Here is a 13,148-nt window from a genome sequence, read left to right as displayed (position 1 = left end):
AATACAATTTCAATTAGCTTAATTCATGTCAGCTTTATAAGAAAATATGTCTATATTTTCTGGTCAATAGACACAAAGTGACACAAAATTTTAAGTATTGCTGAATTCATAGCAGCTTTTGGTCCTTAGATATTGTCTCAAAGACATAATAAAAACAGTTCAATTATTATCAGGTGAAGTTGTAAAAATTTTTAGTATTAAAAAGGAGTCTACCCAAAATGGATCATAGACCTATATATAAAATATACAAGTATAAAACTTTTAGGAGAAGAATCTTTCTAACCATGGGTTAGGGAGAGGGTTCTCAGGTATGACACCAACAGTACAATTCACTAAAAAAATAATAACTTGATAAGTTGGACTTCATTAAATTAAAAAGTTTTGCTCTGTAAAATACATTGTTAAGAGAATGAAAATATAAGCCACACTGGGAAAAAATATTTGCAAATCACATATCTGACAAAGGACTTGTAAGCAGTATATAATTTTTTAAAACTCAAAAGTCAACAGTAAGTAAACAAACCACCAAGTGAAAAAAATAGGCCAGTGATTTGAACAGATACTTCACCAGAAAAGATGTACAGATGACAAGTAAGCATACGAGAATATGTTTGACGTCATTAGTCTCCAGGGAAATGCAAATTAAAACCAGGATGAGCTACACAACACACCTATTAGAATGGCTAAAATAATGCTTTTAAAAGCTGACAATACTAAGTAATGTTAAAGAAGTGGGACAACTTGAACTCTCATGCATTGCTGGTGGGGTGCAAAATAGCATAGCCCCCTTACAAACTGGCAGCTTCTTGTAAAGTTACACATATGCCAGCCATATGACCTAGCAATTCCACATGTAGGCATTTATTCAAGAGAAATGATCACACCAAGAAACATGTATGCACTAACACCTGGATGTGAATGTGTAAAGCCCACAAAAACAACCCAAATTTCCTTCACCAGGTGAATGGATAAGTAAACTGTGTAGCTCCATATAACAGAATACTATTTAGCAATGAAAAGGAATAAGCTATTGATGCACACAAGAGTGTGGATGAATCCCACATGCATTACGCTAAGTGCAGGAAGCCAGTTTCAAAAGGCTATATACACTGTGTGACTCCATGTACCTAATTTGCTGTATATGCCTGACACAGGAAGAAGAAAGATCAGAAGACAAAGAAGTGTCACCAAGTGTGCAGACACTCCTAAGTAAAATGTGGGTCCTTGCACCCCCCACCCACTTTTCCCACTGCCCTCTCCCTAGGCACTTAGAAGCCCAGTTCCTACGGCATAGTATGCTCCTGTCACCCACACTACACAATACCCGGGATGCTCTGTCTTCTTGCTCCAAAGTCATCCCCTATTCATGAAATTCAAGCCACCATACCTCAGCGCATCCCAGTTCTGCCCAGTTCCATCAGGTTAGAAAAATGATTTAGGTAATTGACACTAAGATTTGGGTGACCAGAGACAGCCCCTTTAACCTCTCAGAATTTTCATGCTTTTAGCTGAGGTGCAATTTATAATCTCTAGTTGATAGACCTTCGAACAATACTGCTAAAGGGAGAAATACATTTAAAAAAAACAAAACACCTCCAACTGTTTGCTTTTTATGGTTGGGGCAGAGGGACTTGGCAGGGCGCTTGCCGCTAGGTGTCCTGATTCTCACAGCTTCTTCCTTGCCCCTGCTTCTGAACCTGAAGACCCCCACTTCATCACACTTCAAGGGGTTCCCCCAGCAGCAGGAGAGGCAACAGGGGCTCCAAGGGAGCAAGGCTGGTGGAATCTGGATTGGGGGGAAGCAGGGATGCCTTTGGTGGTTGTTGTTTGACTGTATGAGTTACTTAAAACCAGCTTTGTGAAATAGAAACTGTCTATGTTGACCTCATAGGATTGAAAAAACAACGAACTCGATGCTAAAGGTTAAGCCCTTCTTTGACACATTTTGAATTATCTCTCTCCTCATTCTATTCAAACAACGTTATTCAAAAATAACATTATTCGAAACCTTATTTCAGGTTAACATTTTAATTATTTTGAATGTCTAGAATGGGTATTTCTTTCTTCTCTCTCTCTCTTTTTTTTTTTTAGAGAGAGAACACACGTGAGCACATGCATGAGTGGGAGGGGAAGGGGGGGCAAAGGGAGAGAGAGAATCCTAAGTAAGCTTCACATCCAGCCTGGAGCCAAGGTGGGGCTCCGTCTCATGACCCTGAGATCATGACCTGAACCAAGATCAAGAGTCAGACCCTTAACTGACAGTGATCTAGGCGCCCCTACAGTGGGTATTTCTAGGCATTCAGATAAAATTTTAAAATCACTGTACTTTGACATTTTACTAAGAGCCTTAGAATCTTAAGTTTTATAAAACAGATTCTAGTTAATACAAAGATTTTGGTTGAGATAAAAATAAAATATATTGATTTAATTTACCATGACAACAAACTTTGCAGAGTGTTTGGTACCAATAGAGTTAAAAATGTAGCAGTATAATTAGAAAGGTTACATTTTACCATTTATAGTTACAGACAGAAAAATATAACCAGTGCAAAGTTGCCATGGCAACTCACATCTCAATCAGGATTTTCTTTCCTCCTTCAACTCTACCAATCAGCTAAGTGAAAGTGAAAACCACTGAAGAGGAAGAGGTTGAAACAAATATGGATGAGAAATTATAAAAGTATGTAGCAAGCATTTATTGGCAATTTCCTACAGAAATTTCTTAGGTATGTTTCCACTATTTTAATTTTTTCAGAAGTCATATATTTTCTTCTCTGTCTTCAGAAATGATTCCAGAAAAAAAGAAAAGCCACACATTGGTGTTTTAGTAGTGGTGGTGGTGGCAGTGGCTTCATTGCTGGTCTTGAATCACCATAATGGGTAACATCATAAATATTCATATTACCTGTTAAGCAACTACCTTAATTTAGCTTCAGTGAGTTCCTTAAATGAACTCCACATGCCATTTAACCACTGAATTTCTAAGTCACCTAAACACATAGTTAGAAGCACTTGAATGTATCATAAACAATACATTTAATGGTTGGTTCTGAAATCAGAAGCAAGTTCAACATCAACTTCCTAGAAATGCTGTGTTCACACTACATTGTGATGTGCCTGAATATTTCTCATGAATGGCACCTATTATCCATGCCCTGGCTCAAACTTGGCAAATGTCATCACTCTTTTGAAGGACTCAAAAATGAGGAAAAGTTCAAGAACTTGCAAACTGAAGACATACACTAGTGATTGCTGACGAATGGTTTTGCATCAAGCTTTCTGATACATCTTAAAGCAGTGGGAAAAAGCAGACTTCACTGGCTCTTACCTAACAATTACCCAAGTGATGACATTTGCATTTCTTTTATATATTTCACAATCTCTAGCACATACTCAGAGCTCAAATCATATAACAGCAAAGCACTAACTCTTAAAAAAGAAACATGATATTCTGAAAAAGTACCTAAACTTATCACAAGTTATAAATAGATATCTACAAATGGATATCTAGACATTTTTCCATATGACATTGAATTTGCAATTACTAGATTTCCTGCTGTCACTAAGCAGAACTGATAGAGAATGAATGCAGAGAATGCCTCTTGGACAGAAGTCCCATAGTTCCACACACATAAACAGATACATGGGTATGCATGCATGTGTGCATGCGTGTGCATGAGTGTACACTCACACCATGCTCTCTGGCATTAGAATCTTTGCTCCTTCCCTCCTTTCTTCTTGGAATGGCTCCATCCCCACCTTGTCCTGTACCTGGCTTACTCTTGTTTATCCTACTGTATCTCAAACACATCCTCTATTGGCTCCCTCCCCGTGCCTCCACATACTTTGTGGTTATCGCAACCTTTGTGATTATCATACCCTCAAGGACTTGCTCTCAATTTTGGCCAGTCTTCATGTTTAGCACTCCTGGCTCAAACTGACTCCTTGATACACTTTGACTTCCTTGAAATTGGGACTAGGTCTTACATATCTCTGTATTCTTGGCTTCTAGCAAAGTGCTTTCCTAGCACATAGTCAGAGCTCAGTAATTGTTTTGGAAAGATAGAGAGACAGACACAGTCAGGGGAGAGAGAGAGAGAGAGGGAGCTATTTAAACAGTCATCATAGCTTAAGTACATAGAATAAAGTCAAACTACAAAAAGACAAATATGATAATGGCTTGAGGAAATTCCATATCTTGTACTTACTAAGACATATTACAATTCATTTATCAATATGTACTTATTAACAAATTACTATGGATAAAGTTGTATGTGTGATTCAAAGAATTATAAGATGATGCCATCTAGTTAATGAGAATACCATGAAAATAAGTAATGTTCTAAGGTAATGGACAATTAATTGCCAAGTGAGAATTGTAGACAGTAAGCTTTTTGAGTTCAGATGATAAAAACAACCCCTTGGGCTGAGGAAGGTGTGTGGTGGAAGTGAGATTCATACTAGACTTCGAAGGATGGGCTGGTTTGGGATGCAGAGCGCAGCCACTTATTCTGCCTCCCCAACTCCCCCCCCCCCGCCCACTGACCTCGTATTCCACTCCAACTTTACCAGGCAACTGCACCAGTTACAGTCTCATTTTCTGGTTCCTCCTTCACCACTTGATGTGTAGACACACATCAAGGTTCAACTTTCGTTCCCTTCTCATTTAATATTTTCTCCACTTCTGAAGATACCATACTTAAATCTCTGGTATCATGCCCAAACCTGGATCTGTGGCACCAACCTCTTCCCTGAACACCTCCCCCATTTCCCACTGTTTGGTAATCACCTCCACAAATATATCTTTTCAGGAACCCAGACTCTACCCACTCAAATCAATGCACAGCCTCTTAAAACCAACTGCATATTCCACGTTCTGCTCTTGTTTCTTCCCCATTCTGCTCTTGTTTCTTCCTACACTCATGGGTGGCATCACTAGGCTTAAAATCACCCTGGGCTTGAAAACCTAGTATTATATAATTCCTCTCTTCCCCCAAATACCACACCTCTTTTAAGACCTTTTCCCTGAATTCCCTGTTAGAAGCTCTCCCTACCACATCAGAGTTCCCAGAGAATGTTGATGCTTTTCTCATGATCCCACAGCTGATCCTGTATTGTGATTTCTTCTGCATCCATATTATCCAACTTTGGGAGCCATAAAAGACCCCACATTGCTTCTGCCTGTCCCAGTTCTCTGACCCAGGAACGGCCAGCCATGCTGCTGAATGGCATCACCTAGATATGAAGTCCCCTTCTATGAATCTCCCTTTCCTTCAGGAGTTCCTTTGCCCTCTTCCCCTTCTGGGTGGTGGCTCCTGTGCAGTTGTTTTTGGAAAGTCTTATGTTGGGAGTGACTCTCTTCCCAGGCTAACCTATCAAAGCACCTTCCAAATAAGGCTCGAAGTGTGCAACTACCCCCAAGTGGTCATATCTTTTTTTCTTAAATGGCACTCATGTCCCTCACACTCGCTACAATGACCACAGATAGAGAGGTCAATGACAGTTTTAAGTGTGGGTGGCTGGATGTTTATATTATTGTGACACAAGAAAATAGTTTTATTTTAAATGATAGCATAGAGTGCCTCCCAAAGAAAGAATATATCATCATAAAAATGTTACGGGTATGAGATTTTCTGAGAAAAGCCTGGTGCAGCAAAGACAGAACGAAACTGCCCGCATAAATAATTAATAGAAATTTGAGGGGTGGAGGGAAGAGGGGAGAGGAGAAGGAGGGGGTAGGGAGAGAGAAAAAAGAGATGGAAGAAAGAAGGAGTGAGGGGCTACTGAGCAAAATAGCAACAAGATCAAGCCTGTAGAGAAATGCTAGCCAAGAAGAAATAACCAATAACAGGTGTGGCCAAAGAACTAACAGACAGGAATTTCTAATATTATACTTGACCTTGTTTAGTCTGGGCTTCTGCAATGTATTACTAGCACTGTAACCATCCCACATCTTTATTAAAATCTTGTGCAATTTGGACAAATCTTGTGTGGTATTTGGACAAATCAAAGGGGGAAAGCTACCATCTCCTATACCTGAGTGAGTATGAAGCAGAGAGACTAGAACAGATATGCGTAAGAAGTGATACCTTGAAGAAAAACCAGATGAGAATATGGCCACAAGAATGTAAGTGCCCCCAAAGGGGGAAGAAGACAGGATTCTAAGCAGAGAGGACGTAATATGCTAAGGGTCTACAGAGGGTGGGATATGGTGCGTTTAAAACAGATTACGTGACTAGAACAGACAGCAAAGGGGAGTTATGAGGGATGGAAGCCAGGTAAGGGCAGGCAATCAGTGCTAAGGATTTGGGTCTTTATTCTAAGAAAAATGAAAAGTTATATTTTTACTTAGGAGGTTGATATGTTCCATTTATCCTTTTATAAATATCACTTGGGCAGCTGTGTAAAGAAGAGATTAGGGGACTGGGTATCAGGGTGGATGAAGGGAGAATACCTAGGTAGCCTCTACTGTACTCCAGAAAAGATATGATGATAGAAATGGAGGGAGACATATGGATTCAAGAGGCACTTTGTAGATAAATTGATAAGACTTACTAAATGGATTGGATATTGGTGATTAACAAAAGAAAAGTATAAAAAATAACTTCAAGTTTCAAGTGTCAATGGGCTGAAGGATGGTATTATTAATTGAGATAGAGCACCAGGTTAGTGTGGAAAATTAGGAATTTTATTTGAACATATTAGGTTTGCAAAGCTTTTGAGAAATTTAAGGGAAAGTGTTGAGCCGACAGTTGGCTATTCAAAGTCACTCAGAGGAGAGGTGTGAAGTGGATATAAATGAAGTCAAGAGCACACACGTGGTCACCGAGGCCCTGGGCATGGAGAACCTGTGGAGGGGCAAAATACAGACTGAGAAGAGGGGAGGAAATCTGAGGTTTTAGGAGCATCAACAATTAATGGCTGGTATAGAATGATGAGGTGGCAAAGGAGACTGAAAAAGAATAGGTAGAGGAAGGAAACACCGGACTATGTTTAAGGTGGGGGATGGTGGGGGTACAGGGAGTTTCTCAAAAGATAAGGAGAGAGATTTCCTAAAGGCATGAATAGCCAGTGATGCCTTTTGAAAGGTTAAGTAGTCATAGGGACTGAAATGTCAACAAGAATTTATCAGCAAGGTCATTTGTGACCTTGAGGAGAGCTGTTTCTATGAACTAATTGGTGGTGGGAATCAGAAAATAAAGATGACAAGTATCATCAATTTTTCTGAAAACCGGTTGCAATGGAGAGATAAGGTGCCAGTCGAATGGATTTGTGTAATTAAGCTATTATTATTATTATTATTATTATTATTTATTTATTTATTTTTTCTTAAGTAGGATCCATGGCCAGCAGGGAGACCAAGGCTGGGCTTGAACTCAGGACCACGAGATCAAGACCTGAGCTGAGATCAGGAGTCAGATGCTTAACCAAATGAGCCACCCAGGAGCCCCCAGGTTATTCTTTTTTTTCTTTGCTGAGAGACAGAGAATGAGTGTGCATGGGGAGGGGGCAGAGGGAGAGGGAGAGAATCTTAAGCAGACTCCACACTGGGTAAAGAGCCTATGTGAGGTTCGATCTCACAAATCTGAGATCGTGACCCCAGCCAAAATCAAGAGTCTGACACTTAACCAACTGAGCCACCCAGGCCCTCCTAGGCTTTTAATTTTTAAGAAGCTATTTTTTAAGATGAAAGGGGTTTGAACATAGAAAGGGGGGAAACCAGTGAAGCAAGGGTTTGATCACAGAGGTAGGAAGAGAGACAGATGACAGTAACAAGGAACAGCAATTATAAAAGTTAAATCTTGATTCAGTCTTAAATAAAATGAAAAGAAATTATAGGTTCTGGGGCATTTGATAAGACTATTTCAGAAGAAATAACCTTGTTGACATAGGTTACTCAAATACTATGCTGCTTGTTTCCCTTCTCAGCAAGAAAAGGAAGAGGAGGTTAGAGAATATTCCTATCCCAGTGACCAAGGAGCTGCCTTAGAAATCATGAAAAGGCGGGTGCCTGGGTGGCACAGCGGTTAAGTGTCTGCCTTCGGCTCAGGGCGTGATCCCGGCGTTATGGGATCGAGCCCCACATCAGGCTCCTCCGCTATGAGCCTGCTTCTTCCTCTCCCACTTCCCTTGCTTGTGTTCCCCCTCTCGCTGGCTGTCTCTCTCTGTCAAATAAATAAATAAAATCTTAAAAAAAAAAAAAGAAATCACAAAAAGGTTTTATTTAAGTTTCAAACTTTACATGCTATGCCTTGTTACCATGAACCACAGCTTCTCTCTTCATTCTTGTTTTATAAAAAAAAAAAAAAAAAGGCAAGAGGCTTTCAAAGATATTTAACTCTTAACTCCAAAATTCTGTTTGATCACCCAGATCTTAACCTCTCATCATAAGACTAATGTATATTATACACAAAAGGATACCTGTTTTAAGAAATTGCTTCTTTTCTTTAGCTGTAAGATATGGCAATTTTAGAAAATTAGATTTTCTCATTTAATCTCTAGTTGAACTCACCAGTCTTATGTTAATTGTACACAGTATTACATGTAGGTATAGTTATAGATGTAGACACAGAAAGAGATATAGACGTAAACACAGTCCTATACAGTCATTGGTATAGGTATATGTATACATATAAATATAGGTAAAGCTATGATAGCATGGGTTCTTCTGCTGATAAAAGAGCTTGAGATGCTTTGTAAGGCAGCTTACATCATGCCTGTGATAGATTTTAATCCAAACATGATGCCAACACAAGTTTCCAATTCAAACACAATTAAGCTTGAATTTTCCATAGCCTGTAAGAAAGGAACAACTGAGGGATGGTGTGATCCATGGTGTCAAAGGCCATGGAGACGTCAAGGGGGAGAAGAGTTGAAGAAAAGAATTCACTCCGACAATGGGTGGGAAGTCTGGCGGTCTTTTCAAATGTGCTGCACAGACAGGGGTGTGTGAGAGGAAATGAAATCTCTGGGAAAGATCAGGTGATGAGAGAAATGAAGGTTTATAAAATGAAGAACAGGAAGGAGAGCAAAAGTGTCAGTATTAAGGGGAAATTCTCTTGCAGGAGACATGAGCATGGGAAAACAGAGAAGGGGACCAACGTATAAGTGAGGGATGGGGGAAATATGCTTAGCATTGAGCTATTAGCTAGTATTAAAAATCATAGTCCCCCATTTTTATATTTTTTGACCTATTTTCATTTTCTTTGTGTTCTTCTAGGGACAAAGATCTCTTTTTGAATCCTTTTCTTCCTTTTATCATTTAATAATTGCTTCTATTTTTCAGCTTTCACTGAAAAGGCTCTTTTTCAGCCCTAGGAATGCACTGGCATTAAAGGTGAGAAACAGAAGCTGTACTCTGAGCTCTTCCAAAGAAAAGCACTTTAGAAATCAAAGGCATTGCTATATTGTTATTATTCCCTCCTTTCCCTGAAAGCTTGGCATGACATTAGCTCTGATCCTCAAAGAGGAATCTTTTAGTTTAGCCATTATATTAATAATCTGTGCCTCTAAAAAAGGAAAGGGTATCTAAACTGATCAACCTAGTCCAATAATCTTCTCTTTCCTTTAGTTCTGGTGCTATGGACCTGATCCAGGAACCAGAAATAGGAGCATTGAGACTCATTTTATCATCCATGTAAATTACATCCAGCAATGCATAAATTGTAAGGGCATTTAGCCAAGCAATACCAGTTCTGTGCAAACAGAGATGCACAAGCTCAATGGACATTGAAAGCGTGAGATATTAACTCATGAATAATCCTGCTGTATTCTTACACAGTTATATAACCAGTTGCTTATTGTAATGATAATTTACATTAATATTGGAATAATAAATAGAAGATGAACATAAGATTTTAGAAATAAGTAATAAATATTCCTAAGTACCAGTTATTATTTATCAAGACAAAATTGGATGGATCTTAAAATACTCAGGAAACAATAGTAACTAGCAAAACTCCTAGTCAATATTTTCCCCACTTAGGTAGCTCCATGAAGGGTGTCACTCATAGAGACATATCCAAACACTTTCTGAGGGGAAACAAGGTTTTAAATTAGAAACATAATCTATACTTGGCAGTTCATATCATTGGAAGTCACTTATAGATGAAGAGGTTTAAAAATAAAGTTTTTTTTTAAAGTTTTTAAAAGATTTTATTTTTTTATTTGACAGAGAGAGGCAGCGAGAGAGGGAACACAAGCAGGGGGAGTGGGAGAGGGAGAAGCAGGCTTCCCACTGAGCAGGGAGCCCAATGCTGGGGCCCAATCCCAGAACGCTGGGATCATGACCTGAGCCGAAGGCAGACGTTTGACAACGGAGCCACCCAGGCACCCCAAAAAGAAAGTATTTTAACAGAAGGTTGATGTAATTCCAAGCTGAGATTGTTCAACATGTTTAATAATTATACATATACAAATAATATATAATATATATATATAGAGAGAGAGAGAGAGAGAGATGCAACATGTGTGAAAAAAGCAACCTGAGGTCTTTCTGTCTATTGATCAACTGAATTTATTTACATCCTTTTAGAGCCAACCTAAATTGTAATAAAGGACATTTATTTCCAAATATTTCTATTATTTGGAAATAAAAGAGACATTAAAAGCCTACACAACAGATGACAATTTTAGGAAATAAAACAATCTTATGCTAAACAAGCACATTGTTTAATAACTCTCTTTTCCAATTGTTGAATTAGGAAAATAAGTCCCATTGGAACATGGAAATGTTTGGTGAAGATATTCTGGGGGTTGAAGACATAAAAACAATTTTAGATTCACTAAAGCAAAACCAAATCAGAGACTATTTTTCTTTGTGCGTTAGAGATGGCATAAATTATAGGAGTTCTGCACATGTGTCTGCTTCTTTCAAGGTCAGAATGTAGGCTCCATGTTTTGTTCACTGATATCCCAAGATCCTTGAACAATATCTGGCATACAATGATCATATATGAAACCAAATGGTTGCTGTTAACATTCCTAGCATGGATTTTATAGAACAAGGCGACCTCTACATGCTCTGTAATTTTAGTTATAATTATTGAGCTCAACAACAGCAAAAAAATAAAAGTAGAAAATACCCATTTATTCTTTAAAGTTTACAAAGAACTTGCAACTCATATCCCTATCCAGTTGTCTGGGTTCATCACTGCCTGGAAGCGGTGGTGTACCAGGAGCTCACAGTGGAGCCCCATCTGGTGCTTCATTCCGTTCCCTCCTCTGCCACTTGAAGGTTGAACTGTATGCCCCCAAAATTCATATGTTGAAGCCCTAACTCACAGGGCCTCAGATGTGACCTTACTTGGAAAGAGGGTTTTTGCAGATGTAATTAGATGTGTTAGGATGAGGTCATACTGGAGTAGGATGGGCCGCATATCCAATATGACTGGTGTCCTCTTAAGAAGGGCAAATATGGACATAGACATGCACTCAGGGAGAACATCATGTTAAGATGAAGGGAGAGATCTAGATGATGCTTATGCAGACTCGGGAATACCAAGGGGTGACTGGAAACCACCAAAACCCAGGAGAGAGTGTGGAACAGATTCTCCCTCCCAGCCCTCAGAGGGAACCAACCCTACCGTACCTTGATCTTGGACTTCAAGCTTTTGGAACTGTGAGACACATTTTTCTTAAGCCACCCAGTTTGTGGGACTTTGTTACAGCAGCCATTAGCAAACTAATACAGCTACTTTCTCCTCACACCTTGTCAGATTTCCTACCAGAGGCACTGGTAGCCTGATCTCACTCCTACTGAGCACTGACTTGTTCAGCTGTCAGAATTCACAAGATCTCCTCCAATTTATTCCAAAGCTCCCACAATTATACTTGTCAATATATGATGCATTCTTCCGTTAAGTTACACAGCAATTACATCTGACACATTTCCCTTACCTTCTGCCTGCTCCCGTGCTTGGGGTGGCGCTGTAACCTGGAGGAGGTGGCGGAAACCAGGACTGTCTGTTAAGAAACAACATCAGTTACAAACGTGGCACTTGAAAGACCTGATCCCACTCACATGTCTACCAGGAAGAGCTGAAAATAATTTGACAGTTAAAAGGCATTGAGATGACTTTTCCACAAGCCTTGGAAATAAAATGAAAACTATTTCATTAACTCAACAGGAAGTAACTATACTACAATCTAGCCTCTGCTCCCCAAGTGAGCTCCTTTCCCCATTTTCTTGACACTAAAATGTGGACATTTCTTTAAAAAGAAATATGAAGAGAATCTGGAAAATATTTGTTTAATCTAGCTAGTGGGGTCATGGGTGTTTATCACCCACATACCACTTTTTCTATTTTCTGCATATCTGAAATATTTTATAAGAAAACCAATCTTATGTTCTACTCTATATTTAGAGTTTTTAGAAAGCTACGTGATTAAAAAAAAAACTCTGGAAGTAAGAGTATCGAAAACGTAAGTGAACACCCCAGTAACGCTAACCTCAATTATGTATTCATATATTTGTATGCATATGCATATATACAAACATACCTATATCCAATTAGAAAGATGTCTTCACATTTACCAGCACTTCATTTTAATTGATAAAGATAGCTTAGGGCTCTGTCAGAAAGACTTAGATATGGACCAAAAATGAAGAGGTTTAGAGGAGAGTGACATGTCAGAAGAAAGTCCAGAGAAGGAAAGGCTAGGATAAGGAGGACAGGAGAGCTGGCTTTAAATTCTTGAAGCACGTCTATTTTCTGAGGCAACACAGGACTGAACAAAGAAGAGATGGGCATAAATCAAAGCAGATTTCAACTCAATATAAGTAGTCAATGCTACTCACAAGAGCTAATCCAACATATATCACAAAAGCAGAGTCTTATTGCTCACTTCAATGATCCTGAATTATGCCTAACCTGTCAGAGGAAAGATTCTTGCAGTGGGTAGGAGATGTGAAATTTGGGTCCAAGACAAAGGTGATCAGATTTTCTGAGACTCCGCAGACACAACCAGAATTCCAACTGCAGGAGCGTTTTGGCAATCAGCCAGTCTATCTACAAACATTGAGCACCTACCCAAACTAGGCACAGTCTTAGGTGCAGGCAAAGAAAATAAAAACATTTTAAAAGCACCGAGGTTCGTGAATACTAACTTTCCATTCAATCATGATTCACGAGCACTGTGTTCTCTCC

The 13,148-nt window shown here is 39.1% G+C and overlaps 1 protein-coding gene across 1 annotated transcript in view; it reads right to left on the bottom strand.

Annotated features, from left to right (window-relative positions):
* Positions 1 to 13,148, bottom strand: part of SCEL (sciellin) — a 165,963-nt gene that overhangs the window by 70,619 nt on the left and 82,196 nt on the right. The window contains exon 10 of the mRNA XM_040620240.1: positions 11,899 to 11,964. Within this exon, the coding sequence (XP_040476174.1) occupies positions 11,899 to 11,964 (66 nt within the window). The remainder of the gene's footprint in view (positions 1 to 11,898; positions 11,965 to 13,148) is intronic.

Source organism: Ursus maritimus, unplaced genomic scaffold (assembly GCF_017311325.1).
Source record: "Ursus maritimus isolate PB19 unplaced genomic scaffold, ASM1731132v1 scaffold_10, whole genome shotgun sequence".
NCBI classification, from domain to species: domain Eukaryota; kingdom Metazoa; phylum Chordata; class Mammalia; order Carnivora; family Ursidae; genus Ursus; species Ursus maritimus.
Note: the sequence above shows the minus strand (reverse complement) of the source record. Positions and strands in the feature narration are given on the sequence as shown.